Source organism: Strix aluco, chromosome 19 (genome assembly GCF_031877795.1).
Source record: "Strix aluco isolate bStrAlu1 chromosome 19, bStrAlu1.hap1, whole genome shotgun sequence".
Taxonomy (NCBI): domain Eukaryota; kingdom Metazoa; phylum Chordata; class Aves; order Strigiformes; family Strigidae; genus Strix; species Strix aluco.
Window position 1 is genome coordinate 11,813,240 of NC_133949.1, and position 20,221 is coordinate 11,833,460.

Consider the following 20,221-nt stretch of genomic DNA (forward strand, 5'->3'; position numbering starts at 1 on the left):
CTGGGGCAAGGCCAGGTGGCACAAGGGACACAGCTTGTGAGTCATCTCCGGCCAGCCAGCACGAAGTACACGGGAGGAGGCAGGGGAAGGCAGCTCCCCAGCATCCTGCGATGTCCCGTGGCCCAGCGCCTCGTGTGGCACAAGGGAACGGCCAATCCTGCCCGGGGCGTGGGGTTGGAAAACCCTGTCCCGTGGGGTGGGAGTGAGCTGGGGGCACACGCTGCCCTGGCAGCTTAAACACAGTGGGCACACGCGCCGTGGCACAGAGGGGGCAAAAAGTCTTACGCGGGCCTTTGTCACCCACCGGGGGAGTTTGCGGCTGCCCCTCTGTCTGGCAGGAATGGACGGACAGGGCAGGCAGAGCGTCACCGGCCGGAGGATGAGGATGGTCAGGACATGGGCCAAGCTCCAGGTCAGGGCACGTGGTGGCTGGGAAAGGGCAGCTCGGTGGCACAGGAGCCACCCTACGCCTTCGCGGCTCAGTTGTCCCTGGCTCGGCGACCGATTTCTTGCAGTGCCCGGGTTGTCTGTGGCATTCGCTGTGGCTTTGCTCTGCTCTGGCGCTGCCGCCTCCAGGCGCTTCCTCCCCAGCGCAGCATCCTCCCCCCCGGCCCGCGCTCCGCCGGGGGCACCCAGAGACGGCGACGGACGAACCGACGGTCGGAAGAGCCGGGAATACAGCACCCCCAAAGCCACCCCGGGGAAGCAGCGCAGCCCCCGGGCCTGCCGCCGGGGCCGAGCCGGGGGGGGCGGTGGCAGCGCTGCTCCCCGCCCCGGCGGGGCCGTACCGAGGCGGGGCGGGCCGGGGGCGGGCACCGACGTCAGGCCCCGCGGCGGCGGAGGGTGGGGGGGGGTGCGGAAGGCGGCGGCGGCGGCCGTAGGGGGGGTGGGGGGAAACTTCGAGCCGGGGCGGGGGATGGCGGCGGCGGCGGCGGCAGGCGAGGCGGCCCGGGCGGACTTTGCGCGGCACTGGCAGGCGGAGTTCCCGGGGGAACCGGCGCCCCGCATGGAGCTGGGCTCGGTGCGGGCCATGGAGCGGGAGCTGGAGCGCTGCCGCCGCCACCTGCGCCGGCTGCAGCGGGCGCTGGCCGAGGAACGCTTCAAGGTGGGCTACCTGGAGGCGGCGCTGGCCAGAGCCCCCCCCCCGCCACCGCCCGCCGCCCTCCGCCCGCCGCCCAGCCCCGCCGGTGCGCCCGCGGGCAGCTCCCCGGAGGGAGGCAGCGGCGGCAGCTCCGACGCGGAGGACGCCTCCTCGGCAGGTGGGTGCCGCGGGGAGGGGCGGGGGGACCCCAGGCCGCGTCACGGCCGAGGGGGGGGCCGTCCCCATCCTGCGTGCCAGGGTATCCCACCCCAGGGACCAGGGTGTCCCTCAGGGCCCTGTGCCGTCCCCGTCGCATGGTCAAGGGCATCCCGTGCCGCTGCGTGGCCGAGGGCGTCCACGTCCATCCTGAGCTCCCGTGCCATACCCACGGCACAGTCAAGGGCACCCCGTGCCACTCTGTCCCCACGCTGTGCCGCTGCTAAAGCCATCCCAAGGCCCTGTGCTGTCCCCGTCACACAGTCGATGCCCCCCATGTTGTGGCATGTCAGAGGATCTGACGGGCTTCCCCAGGCTGTCCCCATCACGCAGCTGGGGGCACCCCATGCCGTCACATGGCTGAGGCTGCCCCAAGCCCTTGTGCCATCCCCATCAAACAGATAATGCCACCCCCAGCCCATGTGCTGTCCCCATCCCACCACTAAGGTCACCCCAAGCCCCTGTGTCATCCCTGTTCCACTTCCAAGGGCATCTGGTGCCAAGGCCTCATCCTTGGGCATGTGAGGAGGGAGGGTGGCTGGCTGGTGCCCTGCAGCTGGCTGGCTCTTGGTGTTGTGCCACTGGCCCAGGAGCCACCTCTGGGGCTGGAACACTGCAGGAAAGTTACTTCCTCCAGGTGTGACCTGGCTCACGGGGACACCTCTGCTGGGGTGACTCCCTGTGATCTGTGGGGAAGTCCTGGAGCTGCTAAACCTGCGTGCCGGAGTGGTGCCGTGTCCCGGGGCGTTTCAGTGGGCAGATTGAGGACGATGTTATTTTGCAAGTAACTGGCTGTTCCGTGGCACTGAAGGCGCAGCCAGCTAGCGCTGTCACCCGTCACGCTGTCCTACTTCCAGCGGCCTGGAAGTTGTTATTGCATCAGCTTTAATCCCAGTTCAAACACAGTCCTGACAGCTAGGGAGTGTCACTTTTTATGTCACTAATTCTGCAGCTGAGTTGAGTTAATTTTGTTCTTGCTCGATTGTTTGGGGTGGTGGTTTTTCCCCAAAGCTGTATTGTGCTGGTTTAAGATTGCCTGGGTAGCAAGCATTCTGGTGTCAAACTCTGCTTAATATTTAGTGTAATTTATATTTATTGCATTAGTTTACAGCACTGGAGAACAACTCAGTTTCTGTTTCACCTTCCCAAACTGTCTGGAGGTGAAATGTCCAAATTACGTGGCTGCTCTTGGTGTTGTCTCCGTACTGCGCCGGGCTCGCTCACACGAGGGTTTGTGCCTCTCCCTGATCAGCGGGGACCGGCCGTGGGAGCTGCTCCCAGCCCCACGGTGAGCACCAAGGGCATTTGATGTGTCGCCTTCAAAGGGCCACCCCAAGCCCTTCTCCAGCTCCCCGTCAGCGGGCACTGGTTATAGTTTTTGGAGAGCTGCTCAGCAGCTGAGGGAACTTGAGTGCGTCGGAGCGACCAAGCGCAAATCCTTCTGATTTATACTCAGATCCTGCATTTTATTTATATCTAGGTAATGCTCCCGAATGCTTCCAAACACCCAGGACTGTGCAAGGCCTCTCTCAGGGGTGTTGTTAAAGGGGCTTCCCTGGAGCACAGCATAAGCCCCCGAGGGTCCCGGCTTTGTAACTTGGAGGGGTCCTCTAGCCCCGCGCCGCCCTTCCAAGACCTTTGCAGCCGGTCGGGGTGAGCCTTTTAGGCAAGACCTTGAAATCCAAGGTTGCATCTGCTGTGGTTAAACGTGGCCTCTTCTTCCTCCTCCTCTTCCTCCTCCTCCCCCAAATAGGTCTCCATCATGGTCCCCAGCTCCTGCACTCATCCACGGAGGCAGTGTCCCCTCCGCCGAGCGCCTGGCTCATTGCCCCGTGGCATGGCCGGGCTCCGCGCGGAGGTTGGCTGATGGCAGCGGCGATGAGCTGTCCCCAGCCTTGTCCCGAGCCTTTCCCAAGCGTCAGCGCTTTTCTTTGTTGCGTGTTATAAGGACGCCTGTGTGCACTGACGGCGCTGACATTTAAAAGCAGAATTTGAGAGTACAGTAAAATGTGAGTGGTCGTTGCCTGGATCCCCCTTTCTCCGGACAGTTGGTTAACTTAGTGCTCCCGTTGTTTTCTGCTCACTTCTCTTTATTTTTCATTAAAAATTCCTGATCGCAGTGCTGTTTGCTTCTCCTGCCAGCAGTCTGGGTGGTGTGTAACTCAGTGCTGCTCCGCCTGGGTCCCTCAGTATTTTAATGTGAATTTTGGAGCTTAATGGTGCTGCGGCTGTGGCTGAACGCAGTCGGTCCCCAGCTGTTTCACCATAACCTACGGCAGTGCTATCTGGACAGCCAACTACGGAGCACTGAATATCGTCTTTATGGGAATTACCAGGGAAAGACAGTGGTTTCCTTTAAGTAGCTTGTGATTAATCTGATTTAAAGCGAGGAAATCTGCAAGATGCCCCTTTTTGCAGCTATTGCATGAGAGCAACGCGTGTGACAGCCAGATACATGATCCTGGCATCTGAGATAACGCCTGTGCCAGCTCACCCGGGACCAACAAAATCTGAGCGTCAGTGAGCAGATGGCCAAAAATGAAGCGTGGAAAGGACTAAAATTCCCTTCATCTCATCCATCACCTGTCCCTGTGGCTAAACACACAGCTGGTCTCACAGCTGAGTATGTGTGGTGCCGCGCGTGGCCGTGCCGGGAGGTGGTCGGGGTGTGCCAGGGTGTGGCGATTCTTTGGCTGGGTGCTGCCTCCATCACCTCCTTTCTGCCGAGGCACGAGTCTGGGGCAAAGGGGCTGGTGCTGCGGGTTGGTACCACAAGGAGAGGGTGAGCTGAGCGGGCAAGAGGTGACTGTGCCGGTGACTGAGAGGAGGGACATGGTGATGCTCATCGGGAGATGCTTTGTGCCGGGCAGCACGTGCAGAGGTGGAACAAACTCGGCGCTGGGTTTCCCTGCTTTGCCCTTGGGAAGTGGAGAAAGAGATTGGCTTTGACACAGAGCTGGGATGCTGCGGGAGCATCTCAAGCTCCTCTGGAAGGCTGCTGGGTTTGGGAGGCCCTGACCTGCCCTGTGCAGTACCCTGCACCCCAGAAATGAGAGCTCTGGGCTGGGGAGTGCTGGCATAGCTGGAATAGTCCACGGTGGGGTTGGCTGGTGGATCTGGTTATAGCAGGATGCTGCGGCTGCAAGCTGTGCCGTAAATGAAATCCCCAGCCCTCTGTTTAGCTGGAATTACAGTTTCTGTCATGGAAAGATCCTGGAGTCACATGGGCTCTTCTGCTCACCCCGCCACACCGCCTTCACTAGTACCTTGGGAAATGGGAAGGGAGGCTGCCGGCAGCAGCGGGGTCCCTGCCTCGAATGGTGGTGAGCACAGAAAGGTGGTGATGTTGGTGTGTGCACCCAAGGGCTGAGATGGGAACAGGGCCCTGGGGCATCTGGAGTCCCCAGAGCATTGGCCACCTCATCCCTGCTCACGCAGATGGGGACTGGATTGCCATGGGTGTCATGCTGGGGGCTCCTGGCATGGTTTGGGTGAAGGCAGGGCTTGTTTCTGCTGCTCCATCTCTGCTTTCAGCTCATGCTGCTGCTGACAAATACATGATACTGCAAAAGTGGCATCTCTGTTTATCCCGGAGAAACTGCTCCACAGCCAGGGAGGTGATGGGGCAGTGCTGTGGGCAGGGCTCTGTCCTGCTGTCCTGAGCCAGCCTTGGACCCTGCATGTTCCTCATCCCTTTCTTGGAAAATCACCTAAAACCCCAGCAAAAGGAGAATGGAAATTAGTGAGCAAAGTCCAGAGTTTATCCCGCTGCATCTCTTTCTGTCTGGGGTAGTTCGTGGTGTGCAAGAGGTGAAGGAGCGGTGACCCTGCAGCACCCAAGAAGGTGAAGCCAGTGCATCCATTTCCCCTCCTTTTAGCACCAGGAGGGGATCTGGGAGCTGGTGTGAAGCAGGGAGGTGTGTGAGTGGGAGTTGTCCCTCCCCGAGAGCCCATCTACCACCACCGTGTCCTTGTATTTATTTTTTAAATTTTTACTTCACTGTATTTCCCCACTGTTGGGAAGTGTTTATTTGGTTCTGAAGATGCTGGAAGTTCCTCTTCTGGCCGGGGAAGGCCAGGCAGAGTCTCAGTGTTTAATTTTAACTGCCTGGGCGAGGACAAAACCGCAGCGTGTGTGTGTGTGTGCGCCTGCTGGGGGGACCTTTGAACCATCTCCATCTGCTCTGGGGCCCGGCGGCATTTTGGGAGGTGGCTTTTCTGCACCAACCCCCCTGATGGCAGCGTGACAACAACCCCTGCCTGACATGGGGCTGCCTCCCCAGAGAGCAGCGCTGCCCCAGACAGGACTGCAGGGTTAACGCTGAGGCAGGTTGGCACTGTTAAAGAAAATCATAAACAAATGCAAAAGTTCACGAGGTTTAAAAGCCTTTAAAAGTATAGTTTTTAAATGAGAGCAGTAAGTGCTGATTGTTGGAGTAACCTCCCTGTGATGGTCGATTAGTGGATGGCTTGTAAAGGAGCTGGAAGAGCAAAGGGCAAACCTGTGACCAGCTCTGCCCATGGGCACCACCGCGATCTCTGCTCTGGGCAGAGCCGGCAGCGGCTGCAGCATTTACTGGGTGGAAAAACAGCCCTTCTGGGTGCCAGCACCCCACAAATGCTGAGCAGGATGGATGCACCGTGGGACGGGGGTCCCTGTTCCTCTCACCGGGCAGGTGGGTGAGCTGCTGACAAGTTGTCATGGCTGGGTCTGGCTTTTCCCCTGACCTGCTCCCCTCTGCCATCGGCTCTCGCGTCAGCTAAGCATGGTTGCAGTAGGAATCTGGCTGCTTCCCAGCATCATTAACCTGTGTCTCCTCCAAACCAGATCCTCAAAATTGGTGTGAGTGTTCCCCGAGTGGCTCCCTCCTCCCCCCCAGCATGGCTGCGGTACCTGCGCTCCTCGGTGCAGAGATGCTGACATCTCACCTTGCAGGAGGTGGGTCTGGCTGCAGCATCCCCGCGTGTCCCTGTGTGCCGTCAGCTGAGCATGGACCCGCTGGCTGGGTATTTTCCCCCCAGCATTTGGGGCAGAGGCAGTGCTGAGCTCCCCCAGCTCAGCAGCATTCGGGCAGCGGTGCTGGGCTGTGTGCTTTGCCCCAGCACCCTGCAGAAGGGAAGAAAGGGATGCAGTTCCCCTTTTGGTGCCATGGGCTGTGCCTCCCATCGGGGCAAACACTTCAGCTTGGAGGTGACCCCCTGGCCCCCAGGCTCGGTGCAGCAGTAGCTGGTTGTGGGGCGATCGGTGGTCCCCAGGTAGGAGCAGTGGCAGCAGCAGGGCATGCAAGAAGCCTTCATTAGGTGGCTGGCTACAGCCAGAAGTGCCCTGCGGGGCCTGAATACATTTGCATTGTAAGTCTATTGAAATTTGGTTTGGTGTGTTTTTTTTTTTTTTTTCCCCCTGGAAAGACACTTCTGTGCAGCAGGGCTCTTTGTTCGGCTGGTTCCTCCTCCCCTTCTGCCCAGTGTGACCAGCGATGCCGCCAGTTGGGATCCCAGCGGATGGCTCTGCTCTTGTCTTCTGCTGGATGCTGTCTGCTGTGGCCAACCCTGCAGCAGCAAACGCAGGGAGACGCTTTCCCCTGGGCTGGGGATTAATATTCCCTTGGGTTAGAGAGGGGAGCTGCCAAGGCAGCTCACTAAAGCGTGTGTCCATCCCAGGAAAATGGCACCTGTGCCCCTGGTTTATGGCATTGCTGGGTTTATCCTCCCGCTGAGATCGGCTGGAGCAGCCGCCAGGAGCCTGGCCAGGGCTGAGCAGCTGGAGGGAGCACCCCAACCTCACTGCAGCCCCAAGAGACATCTTCAAATAGACATGGCTTTCCCACTCCTAGTTCCTTTATCAGTTTGCTAAGAGGGATAATCTGCATATGTAGATCAGGAGCAGCAACACTTCTTGGCTCTCTTGGCTGTAGTTGGGGAGCAGAGTCTGGCCAGCCTAAGCAGAACTGGGGAGGACATCCTGCAGATCTGCCCTGAGATAAGTCCCAGCTGCAAAGTTCAGGGATTGTTTGAAGATCTGGCAGATAGGGAGACCTTTGTGCTCAGACCAGGGCTTTCTGCCATGGGTGTTTTTTGTTCCAATGCTGCAAACCAACACCTCTTCCTTCTCCTTCATGGGTCCTGGGGTGGCAAGCAAACCTGGCCAAGCCATCTTGGCAGCGCTGGCACCAGGGCTCGGTGGGCAAGGAGCAGCCTGGGGCTGCGGCGCTGGCAGATATGGCCACAATCTCCTCCCTCTTGGAAGAGAGACATGATGTGATAGCTGGCCCAGGCCTTCATCTGATATTAGAGGCTTTTTCCTGCAAGCAGCCACCACCTTTCTTTCCTTCTCTGCCTGGTATTTTGAGAGGCCAAGGGCACTGCTGCTGTGGTTGGGTCTCTGCCCTCCTCCCCATGTTTGCTGGGGGGGGACCTGCCCAGCTCTGGCACCCTGCTTGGCTCCCCAAGGGCAGGAGGCTTCGAGCAGCTGCCCTGCACTCTGGGCATCTCTAAGCTGTGCCCCAGGGCTGTGAGCAGAGCTTGGGGCGGATGCAGCACAGACCTTGGGGTTCCCATCCTGCAGGAAAGTGATACTGGGGGAGAAGTTTAATGCTGAGTTGGACTGAGGAGCAGCATGTTCAGGATACCCAGCAGGAAGGATCTGCTGTGCTCCTTAGTGGGGAGGGTGGAAACATTTTCATTTATTCCTTTTTTTCCCTTCTTCAACCACTGGCAAGGGGATAGCTGCTGCTCTGCACCAGCAAGGGACAGCCCAGACCTCCCAGCGAGACCAGCAGAGTGGGTACTGGAGAGGATCGGAAAGTTGGGCTGTCAGCTGGCATCTCCCACCCCAACCCGGGGCTCTGCAGCACTGGCTGTGTCCCTGCCGTGGGCTCCAGGACACCGTAGGCTTCACCTCTCCCAAGCAAAGGACTCTTAGTCTGTGTCTAACGCTGCCACTTGCATGGTGCTCCCCAAACACACTCTCCCCCTCCACTCTTCCCCCAGGAACACCCCTTTGCCCCACGCTGGTGTTGGAGGTGCAGGTGGCTCCGGAGCCGCTCTCCGGTTGCTGCTAGCCCAGGGTGCCCACTGACAGCCCTGGGTGCCCACCATCACCTTCGTCCTGGCCCTGGGCAAGCGCTGAGGCTCATATGGCTGTGGCTGGAGGAGCCTCTTGCACAAGAGTCCAGAAATAGCGATGCGTGGGCTGACGGGCAGGGGCTGGGCAGATGCCAGGCAGACAGCCAGACACCAGGCAGGCTGTGCGGGGCCAGCTGGTGGTGGGGAGGAACCGCGGGACCCGGCTTTCAGCTCTTGCTGCAGGGATGCTGCTGCTGTGCCGCGGTTGGAGCTGGGGGTGGTTGCAGGGGGGCTTGAGAATGTAGTTGGTAGCATCTTGTCACCCAGGGCTGGTCTGTGTCACTGCAGGGTGATGGGTGCCTGGGTGTGGGTGGCCGCTCCCTGTGGCCCCAGAGGAGAAGGAGACTCAGCTGTTTTGCGGTTTTGTTGTTGTTGTTGTTTTTGCAAAGGTGAAAAGAGAAAAAAAAACAAAGTAAAAATAAAGCCCAATGTTTTGGTGGGGCTGTTTTGTCCGGGCTGTGCAAGGACACCTGCCAGGGTTGGTGTGTGCAGCCAGATAAGGCCCTTTGGGTGCGGCAGAGGAGTGGCTCTGGTCTGGGCATCTTGATGCATGGGGAGGTTTTCTGGGACACCCCCTGCCTGGGCTGCAGGGTGCTGGCCAGGCCTGCAGCGTGGTGTCACGCCAGCGGAGGACTTCCAGGGGTCTGGTGGCCTGTGGGTGGCTCATCCAAGTGCTCAGCTCATGCGCTGTGTTGGGTGAAAAGGAAGATGTGCAAAGTGGGGTTTGCACGGTGGCGTGGAGAGGCTGGTGCCATGGGCAGGAGTGGCCAGGAAGTGTGTCCAGCCGGTGGAAGCGTGTGGAAAAACCGCTACGTGTGTGCAGAGAGCTGTGCATGGAAAACCAGCCACGCTGGGGGAGCTGTGGGCTGCCTGCGGACCCCATGGCTCTGCAGCCGCTGTGCTGGAGGGACAGAAGCTGCACCTTGTGCTGCTGCTGCTGATGCTGGTGCTCCCCGAGGTGCGAGCAGAGCGCGGTTTCCTGCTGTGAACAGGGTTGATGTGCTGAGCCGAACCGCTGTTGCCTTCCGGGCAGCTCGTTGCGCCGGGCGGCAGGGCCCCACGCTGTGGCGGGCTGTGGGGGCTGCAGGGGCACGGGGTTTGGCTGTGGAGGATGGAGGGGACTCTCCGTCGGAACCTTTAAGGGACAGAGTATGGACAGGCCGTGGTACCAAGCTGGAGCCTGGGCAGGAACAAATGGAGTTGGTGGGGGACGGAGAGCAGCAAACACATTGTGGGCACCCTTGGGCAGGGCTGGCACTGCCCGTGCTAATGGCTTGGGGACAAGGGGAGCATCGGCAGTGGGTAGCGCAGGGGGGTGGTGGTGCCCAGCAGCATCCCATGGGGTGGCTGGTGTGTGGGGTGCACTTGGCTCCCAGAAATACCTGGGAGTGGGGCAGGTGAGGGGTAGGAAATGGCAGCTGGGGGTCTGCACCCTGTGCTGCTGATGCAGCACCCAGTGACTCAGAGCCCATGGGGGCTGTGGGTGTGGGTCCTTGCCACACCGGGGCTGGATATGGCCCCCCGGGGAGTCAGGGCTATGCTGGGGACAGCAGTGGCTCCTCACCCTGGATGCCAGGTGCCGGTGGCTCCATGTGCCCCAGCTGTGCTGAACCACAGCCTTGGCATTGCTACGGTCCCCCAAAATGTATCAGCTGCATCCGAGCCTAGTGTGGACACCTCTGGGAGCGGAGATCAGGTGGTGGCAGTGCCTTGGCAGGGTCCCCTCAGGTTTCCCAGCTGGGGTGGTTGCCAATGCCACCCGCGTCCTGGCACTTCACGCTCCAGTGGCTCTACCTTCCCCTTGTGCCTGGCGGAGCGTTATCCCTCCTGCCTGGTTCCCATCTGTCCCTGGCGCCTGGTCCAGGCCCTTCCCCGCATGGCTGAGCCCGCAGGCAGGATGCGGCCGAGGACACTGGCAAGGGATGCTGCCCGCACCGCCGGGACGGGGCAGCGGTGCCGGCACAGGCTGAACGAGGGCACTCTCTGCACTTGAACGCTTGGCTGGCGCCCTGACATATTGGGGTTGATGAATCTGGCACTTTATATTTCCTTTGGCTACATGCAGCTGGGGAGGGCGGTTTAACCCCTGCCTGCCCATGCCCCACTCTGCTGACCCCAGTTGTATGGGGCACGGCAGCTCCCAGCTCCTGGAGGTCCTGGTTCCTGCCGCAGCCACCAGAATTGGGGGGAGCGGGGCCAGGAGGAGCCTGTGTCCTTCAGCCATAGAGGTTTAAGGGTCTGGTGAGGCTTTGGTGGGAAGGGGGTACAGCATGACTGGGTCATACGAAGGAGAGAAGACCGTGGTGGAAAGGATGATGGAGCCAGGCTCCCCCTTTCCCCCCACTCTCCTTGGTGTGGCCTGGCGGGAGCCGCATGCCCCTGTGCCACCACCATCCCCTCCTCCTCCTCCCTGGTCCCCAGACCCTTGCGGAGGGTCGGCGTGGCTGCGTGCGGGGGGACGCTAAGCTCGGCTCCCCCCGGCAAGGCAGGGGCGGGAGGCGGGACGCGCTGCCATTGCCAGGCGGCACCTCCTTCCCTGGGCACCCCTGGCAGAAGAGCCGCCGAGTGCCTGGGCAAGCGGCTGTGCCCGGCTCTCCCATCCAGCCCCCGCCTGGGCCTGCAGCCCCCCGCCTCCCGCCCTCGCCCGCCGCCTTTGTTGTGAGATGAGAACCGGCTGGCGGGGCTGAGAGCCGGCGCAGCCCTCCCGAGCATGGAGCCGCTGAGCCACCGCGGCCTGCCACGGCTCTCCTGGATCGACACCCTCTACAGCAGTACGTGGCCTGGGCTGGGGGGCGGCGAGGGGGGGGCCGGGGTGGTGGGTCCCCTCTACCTGTTGTGTAACGCTGCGTCGCGTTGGGGAGGGATGCTGTGCCGGCAATCCTGTGTTGGGGGGCTCCCGGGCTGAGCTGAGCCCTGGCAGAGGACAGGCGATGCTGGCAGGGGGTTGCGATCCCCTCCCTGAGCATCCCGCACGCTCCGGTGGCAGAGCAGCACTGGCCGGAGTCGGTCCAGCATCCCTCAGGCTCTGGGGACCTACTGCCCGCTCCGGGGGGCTGCATGAGCAGGATGGGTGACGGTGGCCCTGGCGCCGTGGGGCTCACGGAAGCTGGAGCAGCCTGACAGCTGGTGGCTGCCCACAGGGGTCCTTGAGTGTTGTGGGGGCTTTCTGCCCCGGGTCCCATCCCTCTGTGGCCGTGGGAAGGCACCTCTTCCCCAGCCGTGATTTTTGCAGCGAGCTCCGAGGTGCTGCGCCGAGGATGCTGTGGCAACGCAGTGTTGGTACCCGGGGGCTGGCAGCCAGCGGGGCCGGGGGCGTCCTGCAGCAGTCTGAGGGGTGTGAATTCCCCCCCCAATCCCACAGACGGGCAGCAGGGAAGAACAAACCCCGCAGCCGTGCTGGTCCAAGTCCCGTGGCAGCTGTCTTAGCGGTGGCCAAGGGAATCAGGGACACGGCTAAGGGACTGGGGGGGGCTTGGTCACGGGGTCCCCGTTGTTCAATTCTGGGAGGGCATTGAGCTGCGTGGGCACCCCGGAGGTGGGCTTCAGGGTGCAGTGTTGAGCTTGGAGCCTGGTGTTTGTGGGGCAGAGAGGTTTGACGTGGGTGCATGGGAAGGTGGGATGCTCTGAAGCAGGGGGCACGGTGCCCCCTGCACAGATCTGTCAGCTGCTGTGGCCTGGAGGGAGCAGGGGGGCACGTTGCATAGCTGTGAGTCCCCCCAAGTTTTCCAACCCAAAGTCTCCAACACCCATAGCCGGGGGCTGCATCCAGCAGCGGCAGCCCCAGGGTCCGGCACAGCCGTGCAGCTTGTGCAGGCGGCTGGGCTGGAGCCTGGAGGCCACATCCAGCCCCAGCCTCCGCGTCCTCCTTCCCAGCCACAGCATCTCTGCAAAGCGATGGCTCTGCTGTCCCGAATCCTGCTCCAGCTACTCTCACCCTGGAGGGAAGAGGCACAGGGGGGGCTGCTCCGTGTGCCCAAGTGTTGGGGGATGTGGGGCAGGGTCCTGCCTTCATCACACTGGGGAAGGTGGTGACGGCACGGAGGAGATGCTATTTGTGTTAAGCCACCCTTTGGAGGAGGCCTGCGGAGGCAGGTCCGAGGCCAGCTCACGCATCCGTGTTGTCATGGTGAATTTTCACCCAGGCACAGGGAAACCGCAGCGTTTCCCCAAAACCTTGCAGAGTCTGAGCGGATGTTGGGCTTCTCCCAGCAGTGGAATAGGACAGCAGAGCATTGGGGTGTGCTGGTGCACTGTTGGGGTGCCGGGGAACAGCACAGGCTTGGCTGGAAAGTGAAGAAAATGCCACCCTGTGCTGCCTCTGCCTGGGCTGGGCAGGAGCTGGCTGCTGCCTTTGGCTGTGCTTCCCCTTGGGAACCATCGTGCTGGGATTAGCCTGGGTCAGACCTGGGAAGACATGGCAGAATGGAAATATTCTCCTGGGGAAAATAATCCCCTGTGGGGATGCATTCCTGGCCCTGTCACCCTCCTGGATCCATGTGCCAGCCCACAGGACCCCTGCCTTGATGGGTGTCAGCATCCCATGGGTGCCAGCCCTTGGTGCATCGTGGGGCTGGATCCATGTCAGGGTCGCAGGGCTGTGTGCAGGAGCTGGGGTTACAAGGCTGTTTCAGGTCAGGGTGTCCTCGCCCCCCAAAGTGACTCCTCTGGGCCAGGCTACCTCCCTCCCCTTGGTCCCCACGCCTGGGGTGGAGCAGGAGGATTTCCACTGCTGCTGAAAAACGGGAGCAAAAATAGCGCTGGGTTTTGGCACGGGCACAGGAACAGGCTGCAGGGGCAATGCAGCTGCGGGGGAAGGAGGGAGGCGCTCGGTTTGGGCTGGCTGGGTGGTAGGAGCACCCTGCAGTCAGGGAGACGGAGGGGCCAGCCCCTCCATGTCCCCTCACCCAGCAGTGTGCCCCTCGCCCCATCCTGGCTGCTTGGTGGTGCTTGGTTCCCTCCCTGCAGTGGGTGCTGGGGAGGACCCTCTGCCCGTGTCCCCAGGTGAGAGCCCTGTAAATACTGCAGGGCTGTGGGTGGCACAGCTGGAGACACAGCTGGAGCCGTGGGGACACGGCTCTGTCTTCCCTCCCATGGGCAGTGCAGGGTCCCTCTCCCTGGGTGCCTGTTGGAGCACTGCCTGTAGGTCTCATCCCCAGCTCGGGTCTGGGACTGGGACATAGATCTGCTCCGGCTGGGAGCAATGGCTGCATGAGAGCTGGGTCATTCCTGTGTCCCCACAGGCCTGTCCCTTCCCCCTCTGTGCCATCGATGCTGCCTTCTTCCCTGCACCGCTGCGGGTGTCACCTCCCAGGGTCCCTAGGCGCCTCATTAAAGCTGTGTTCCTCGTTACCTTGCTGCCGAGCCACCCCAGCCTGGGTTGTCAGGTCTTCCACAGTGTTGGTGCCACCCTGGGTGCCCCCATTACCCGCCCCACCGTTAAGCCTGGAGCTGCAGACCTTGGCCTTGGTGGAGGGGAGGTGGTGGAGCCTGATGGCCTCTGAGTTGGTGTGCCTGGTGGGGACGGTCAGCTTTGTCCCCTTGCTGCTGCCTTGGCTCCCTCTTAGACCCCATCTGATGGGGAAGGGTGCTTGGGCAAGAGGTTTGGGTTCCTCTGGGGCACCCCCAGCCCGGGGACAGCAGCCGGTTGTGTGGGCTCAGGGGAGCTGCGTGGGGTGGGTGTCCAGGGGAGGTGGCCATCATGGAGGGGACACCAGTGCTACCTCATGCTGCCTTGCTCCTGACCAGTGCTAGAGGCATCCCAGGTAGGAGCCGTCGAAGGCAGGAGGGATGAGGGACATCCCACCACGAGGAGACAGGACAGATTAGAGATGGGGATCCCCTTTCTCTGGAAGCTGCAGACCGGGGGGAGCTACGGGCTCCCCATCTCTGCCCATCCAGTTCATTCATTCCCAGTCAGCTCCTGGGTTGAATGGGGGCTGCAGTGGCCCAGTGAGGGTGGCACCCCAGTCTCTGAGGAATGATTATTAGCTGCTAATTGATAATGAAGCAAGGTCTGAGAGGGGCTGTGGTGTCCTGGCGGAGCCAGGATGCATCTGGTCCATGTCAGGGCTCTTGTCCATCCCACCCCCAGATGCAGGATGGGACCCCCCCATCCCTCCCCACCAGCACTGGCAGGGCTCCCAACCTGAGCAGGCTTCACAGCACTCTTTGATTTAAAGATTTATTCACTTTCAATATGAAGCCAAATGCAATATTAATGTGCTGAGTGGTGTTGGTGGGAGTCAGGGGAGGCCTCAGCCAGGGTGGCAGGGCCATGGGGGCACAAAGTGGCAGCGGTGTGAGGTTTGGTCTGGGACGGCTGCTCCAGTCCCCGTACGCCCTGTTTTGGCCAGGGTATCAGACAGGGTCTTGGCTGAGGTGTCCCCACTGTCCGTGCCCAGAGAGCCTGTGGGGACAGCCGTGGGGCTGCTGGGTGGGGAGGGGAGTGAGGGGCTGGCACTGGGTCGGGTTGGGCAAACTGTGCCCACCACCTCTTTGGGAGCTGCCGGGGGGGTCTTGGCCACAGGCCCTGGGTGGGGGTGCTGGCTGCACCCCGCGGCCTCCCCTGCCGCAGCCGGGCTCCCTTCCCCCTCCCCTTTGTCAGCATCTCGGGGCTGCTGCAGCCGCCTCTTCCCACCACCACCACCGAGCCGCTGCCGTTTCCATGGTAACAGGTTAGGATGTACCCCAGTCCCCTGCTGTGCCCCGGGGACCCACCGCAGACCCCGAGGCCCCCCCTCCCACTCCCACTTGGGGCTCCAGATCCCCAAAATGGTTCCCCTGGGCCATGGGCGAAGAGGGGGTTGTGGGACAGCATGAAGCATCCAAAATGGGTGCTGGCCTGGCATGGTGGTGGCCTCATCCTGCTCTGGGGAAAGCAGAGACCCCTTCTGCCCCTGCAGTGTAGCCCAAGGTGCCCACCCGCCATGGAGCTGCCACCATTCCCCATCTTCGGGGTGGGGGAGTGGGGTGGTGGCACTGTCCTCCATGCTGTGGAGCCAGGCATCCTGGCACCCGTTCCCACGCTCCGAGGAGGATGGATGTGGGGAAGCAGGGAGGACGGCGACCGTGGCTGCCAGCCCAGCTCCATCCCTCCCCGGGGATGGCACGGGTATAGCAGCCGCCGGGCGGGCATCGCGTGGGGCCAGGGCGTCTGGCAGAGCAGCTGTCCCTGCACAGAGGAGGCCCGTGGACTCTCGATGTTGTTAATTATGCAAATATGGGGTAGTGTGTCGAGCAGAGGATGCCCTGCGGGGCTGAGGATGCTCTGTGTGATGCCCTGCCTGCTCGGCCAGGCAGGCAGAAGGCAGGCAGCTGAGGCCGACAGGGCTGGGGTGGACTGCAGGTGTGGGTGTGTGTGGCCGTGCGTGGCCCCAGGTATCGGACACGGGGTCAGTTGCCTGCAGGTAGCCACAGGCTGGGGTGGTTGGGGTGCACGTGTGGTGACCCTCGGCTGTGCTGCTGCCTGGATGCTCACCACCACCCTCTCTTCCCCTGGCAGACTTCAACTACGGTGCGGACGAGTACGACGCCGAGGGCAATGAGGAGCCCAAGGCACTGCCGGAGGGCTCAGAAACCATGCCCTACATCGACGAGTCACCCACCATGTCCCCCCAGCTCAGCGCCCGTGGCCAGGAGAGCGGGGACAGTGTCTCGCCCACACCCACCGATGGCCTCGGCACAGGGGTAGGTGCTCGGGATGCAGAGCATTGCACTGGGTGTGCTTGAAGCTGGGGCTGCAGGTGCCCGGCTCGGTTGTGTCAGCAGTGTCGGGGTTGCTCTGGTGCTGCTGTGACCTGGGGGACTGTCCCCTGTCTCCCCAAACCCTGCTGGCCGTGGCTCTCTGGGCTCCGGGGCGCAGCCCCCTGTTCTGCTGCTGGTGGTGAGGGTGCCACGTCTGTGGGACACGGTGTGGCCCTGCCCCGTCGTGCCATGCCGGTGGCAGAGCCAGGACGGCACAGGCTGGTCGGAAAGCGGGGAGCGGGTCTGGAGCCCGGCCGGGCTTGCTGGGAAGCGTGGGGTGCCCGGGGTCCCCCACTCCGGGGAGTCCCTGGGGACAGGGCGCAGCCGCTCCGCCGGGCTGCCGGCTCCATCTAGTGGCACTTGGGGACGAGCCGCCGGCCGGGGAGGGACACCTTTGTCCCCCCCTCCTCTTCTGGGGAACTTGGATTTAACCCCTCCTCTCTCTCCGCTCTTCCGAGAGCATCCTCGAGAAGCCCTGGGGGTTTATCCCGGATGGTTCACAGGAGGGATGCTTGGAACGCTGCGGGGCGGGAAACCGAAGGGAAAAAATGTTTTTCCGCAATAAAAGTTTCTGTAAAGCCCCGGGGGGTGGTGGGGCTGCCGTCCCCAGTGTGTGCCCTGGAGCGGTGGGCTCTTGGCAGGGCAGCGGGTGCCTCTGGCCCCTCGCCACAGGGCTCGGGGCTGGTGCGGGGAGCGACCGACTGGCCCCTGGCTGGAGGGAGCCCCCCCGCCGCCTGCCGCTGCCCAGGCTGGGGGAGCGGCCGGGGTCCCGCAGCGGGCTGGGGCTTGGCCGGGGCAGGATGCCGGGCTGGGAAACGTGAAGGTTTATGTTGTGGAAAGAGTTAAGCCCTTAACCCGGATGCTGAGGCAGAGGAGGCGAGAGGTGTGGCTTCCTCCGCAGGGCCCGCTGCTGCGCAGCATCCTCCTCCCGGCACCCAGCGCAGGCCCTGGGGAGGGCGGGAAGGCTGCCACCCTCCCCTGCCACCCCCCCTGCCACCCCCCTGCCACCCCCCTGCGCGAAGGACCCTGTCCCGGAGCTGGGTCCAAACCACCCGGGCTCAGGGCCCCCTGTCCCCCAGCAAGATGGGCACAGCCCTGCGAGCCCCAGCCCTGACACCCCGGTGCCGGGCTTTGGCCACGGATGGGCGATGGGGCTCCGTCCCCGGGGGCCAGCAGGGAGAGCAGAGGGTGGCCCTGGGCAAGCGGGTCTCGGGGGAGACCCTGGGGGACACTGGCAAAGCCCTTGGGGGCTGCTGGAGCATGCTGGGGCTGGACGCGGGCGGTGAAGCTGGTTTGGTTGGCACTAACAGGATTGGGAAGTGTTGGAGCTCAGCACCAGCTCTGTCTCCATCTCTTTATCTAGAGCTGTTTGCGCGGGGGCTTAGCAGAGCACCACCTAAATACCAGCGTGTTTAATCCTGCGTGTCCAACCTCGCGATGGGTGTGGGTCCCGCTATGGCTGGTCACACAGGGTGCCAGGCTCGTCCCATCACTCTCCGGTGAGGCAGGGCTGGTGTCACTGCCTTTTGGGGGGCTGGAGGAGGTTTCTGGTGGAGCATCTCTTCTTGCAAGCTCCTGGGGCAGCTGGGACCATGTCTGGGGCCCCCGGCTGCTGGGTGCAGACACAGCCTGTCTCTCCCTCTCCCACCTGGGAAACACAAGCACCGTGGTTATGGCGTAGGGTGGTGGCTCAGCCCCTGCTCGGGCACTGCTGGGTTTGGCACTGTGGGTGGCTTTCCCCTGGGCAGGGAGTATTCCCCACTCTGGGGACCCGGCTGTGGCAGGCAGGGTCCCAGTACCCTGGCACAGACCCCTCTTAGCAAAGGGTGGGCAAAGCCTGAGTTGTGACATGGCCACAGGGCTGGGCACGGGCTCTGGAAAGTCCCTGTGTCTGTGTCCCTTCCCACTTCTTGCAGCAGGAGTTTGTTCCAGGCTTGGACAGGCACGGGGAGGAGAGCTGGCTCCTGCGGGCAGAGCACATGCGGCTGCTGGTTCCCCTTTTGCTGCCGAGGAGTGGGGGGAAACTGCTGAAACAGCTCTTGCGTTAGTGTCCCCTTCTCCAGCCCATTCTTGCCCCATTTGCCGGGGCCCACGATGTCCCTCACAGGCATCACGCTGCTGCTCGTGTCCCCTCTCCCCAGCCGCCTCAGGGTTGTGGTCAGGCTGGGGCAGCGGTGAGGTGCCAGCGCTGATCCCCGTGGGATGCGGGGCAGATGCTGCGGGAAGGCACACGTCAGCAGCCTCACCCTGCCCCGAGTCCCCTCTGGGGCAGGGAGAGGTCCGGTACCCTTCTGGGGGTGCAGAACCAGGTCCCCGTATGGGACCTGGTGATGCTGCTGCCCTCCAAGGTCACTTCTTGCTGGTGGCAATCCCCATGGTCTGACTCTCTGCCTGCCCCTGGGACACGGGGGGACCGGGGGGCCACAGCAGGCGGACGGGTGCTCTCCCGTTGCTGCCTGCTCTGTCGGGCGAGGGCGCGGGGGGCCTGGCGGGGGGCAGGGGACCCTTTCCCACGGGTCTCGCTGGACACGCCGAGCTCTGCCAGCGTTGGGAGAACCGGCTCGGGGATGGCGGCTGCCGCGCTCCCCAGCCTTGACCACACTCCGCCGAACGGAGCAGCCCCACCTCCAGCGCCAAGAGATGCATTTCCTGTAGCGAGCGTGCAGGGCGGAGCGGCGGGGCTGGCTGGGGCGCAGGGCGGCGGGCAGCGGCCCTCCACCACCGGCGGCCCCCCCGGGGGTGAGCGGAGGCCAGGGGAGAGCCAAGCTGTCCTTCTTGTCCCACCGCTGGTGACCCCAGAGCTGCCGCCGCCACCACCGCCGCCGCTCAGAGGCGGTTGTGCAGCCGCCCTGGGAGCGCCGGACGCTGCGGCCGGGACGCCGGGGCCGAAGGCCCGAGCTGGGGCAGGCGGGAGCACTGGGGATCCCATAATGGCTCCTTTCATCCCGCGGCAGTGGCCGGCGTCCAGGGCTGAGTCAGGCTGGGCCGGCTCAGCCGTGTGAGCCCCTCACCTGGAGCCTTGTGGGGTCCCCTCTGCCCCCCGCTGCCTGGCCAGCCATGGAGGATGAAGAGGAGGCCATAGGATACCTGGATAAAGTGCTGGAGGATGAAGATGACTCTGAGCCGGGAACCCCCACCAGCCCCGGGTCTCCGTTCTCGGCCGGCGAGAAGGTGGGCGGTGGGGGCACCCCGCTCCCATGCTGGGCGGTGGGTAGGGGGGACAAGGGACATCTTGCTGATACTGGTGACGCCCAGGTCTCGGGGCAGCTCCTGGGTCGGTGTGGCATGTGCTTGTGGGGGGCAGAGCTGGGGGGGGCAGCGGGAGCATCACTGCAGCCCCGCTGCTCCTCCAGGACTGCCTGAGGCTGGGGGCGTGGAGCAGGGCTGCGCCTGGCATCGGGTGCAAAGGGCTCAGCGGGTCGCTTGTGCAGAGTGGGGCAAGCACCCCACTTTCCTCCTGTGGGGCAGCGGGGGCCACGCGTGCTGCTGTGGGGGGGGCTGTGTGGCTCAGCAGAGCCTTCGCGGGCTGCTCAGGAAGGGGCTGGACCACACACTGCCACTGCCCCACTGCATGGCCACCAGTAACCCCTAAATGGCCCCAAACCCTGGTGCTTGGGGGTGGCACCGAGGGGACCCCTGTGCTGGCAGGCACAGCCCAGCACCCTTCTCTCGCCCACCCTGATGTCTGCAGGGGGCTGGCACAGGACTGGAGGAGGGCTCCAGCCCCACTCTCCCTGGGGTCTCTGCACAGGGTGGCCACCAAGCCCTGATTTAGGGTTGCCTCTCTGGGTCATGGGGGTCCAGCTGGCATCGTCCCCGTGGGGCGTTGCGGGCCCTGGGTGCGGATGGGCCCCTTATCTCCCCAGCTCCTGCGCAGGGCCCAGGCTGAGGGAAGCAGGAAGAGCCCGTGACTAATCGGTGGCACAGAGCCTGTGAGCTCCCAGCACACAGAACTGCTCCCCCTCCACACCCCCCTGCTGAGCTGGTCACCGGTGCAGCCTGGCAGGGGGCCATGGGGTGGGCACCCCAGTTGGCACAGCAGCCCTCCCAGGGCTG

General features: G+C 63.1%; 1 protein-coding gene across 3 annotated transcripts in view; it reads left to right on the plus strand.

Moving 5' to 3' along the window:
* Positions 1-909: 909 nt before the first annotated feature.
* ABR (ABR activator of RhoGEF and GTPase) overlaps positions 910-20,221 on the plus strand; it is a 42,280-nt gene continuing 22,968 nt past the window's right edge. The window contains exons 1-2 of one of the 3 annotated variants that reach the window (XM_074844970.1): positions 910-1,259; positions 15,924-16,108. In XM_074844970.1, the coding sequence (XP_074701071.1) occupies positions 917-1,259; positions 15,924-16,108 (528 nt within the window). In that variant the 5' untranslated portion in view covers positions 910-916. Of the gene's footprint in view, positions 1,260-10,941; positions 11,194-15,923; positions 16,109-18,837; positions 19,337-20,221 lie in introns of those variants that run through there. The other 2 variants (XM_074844971.1, XM_074844972.1) reach the window with 2 other exon arrangements.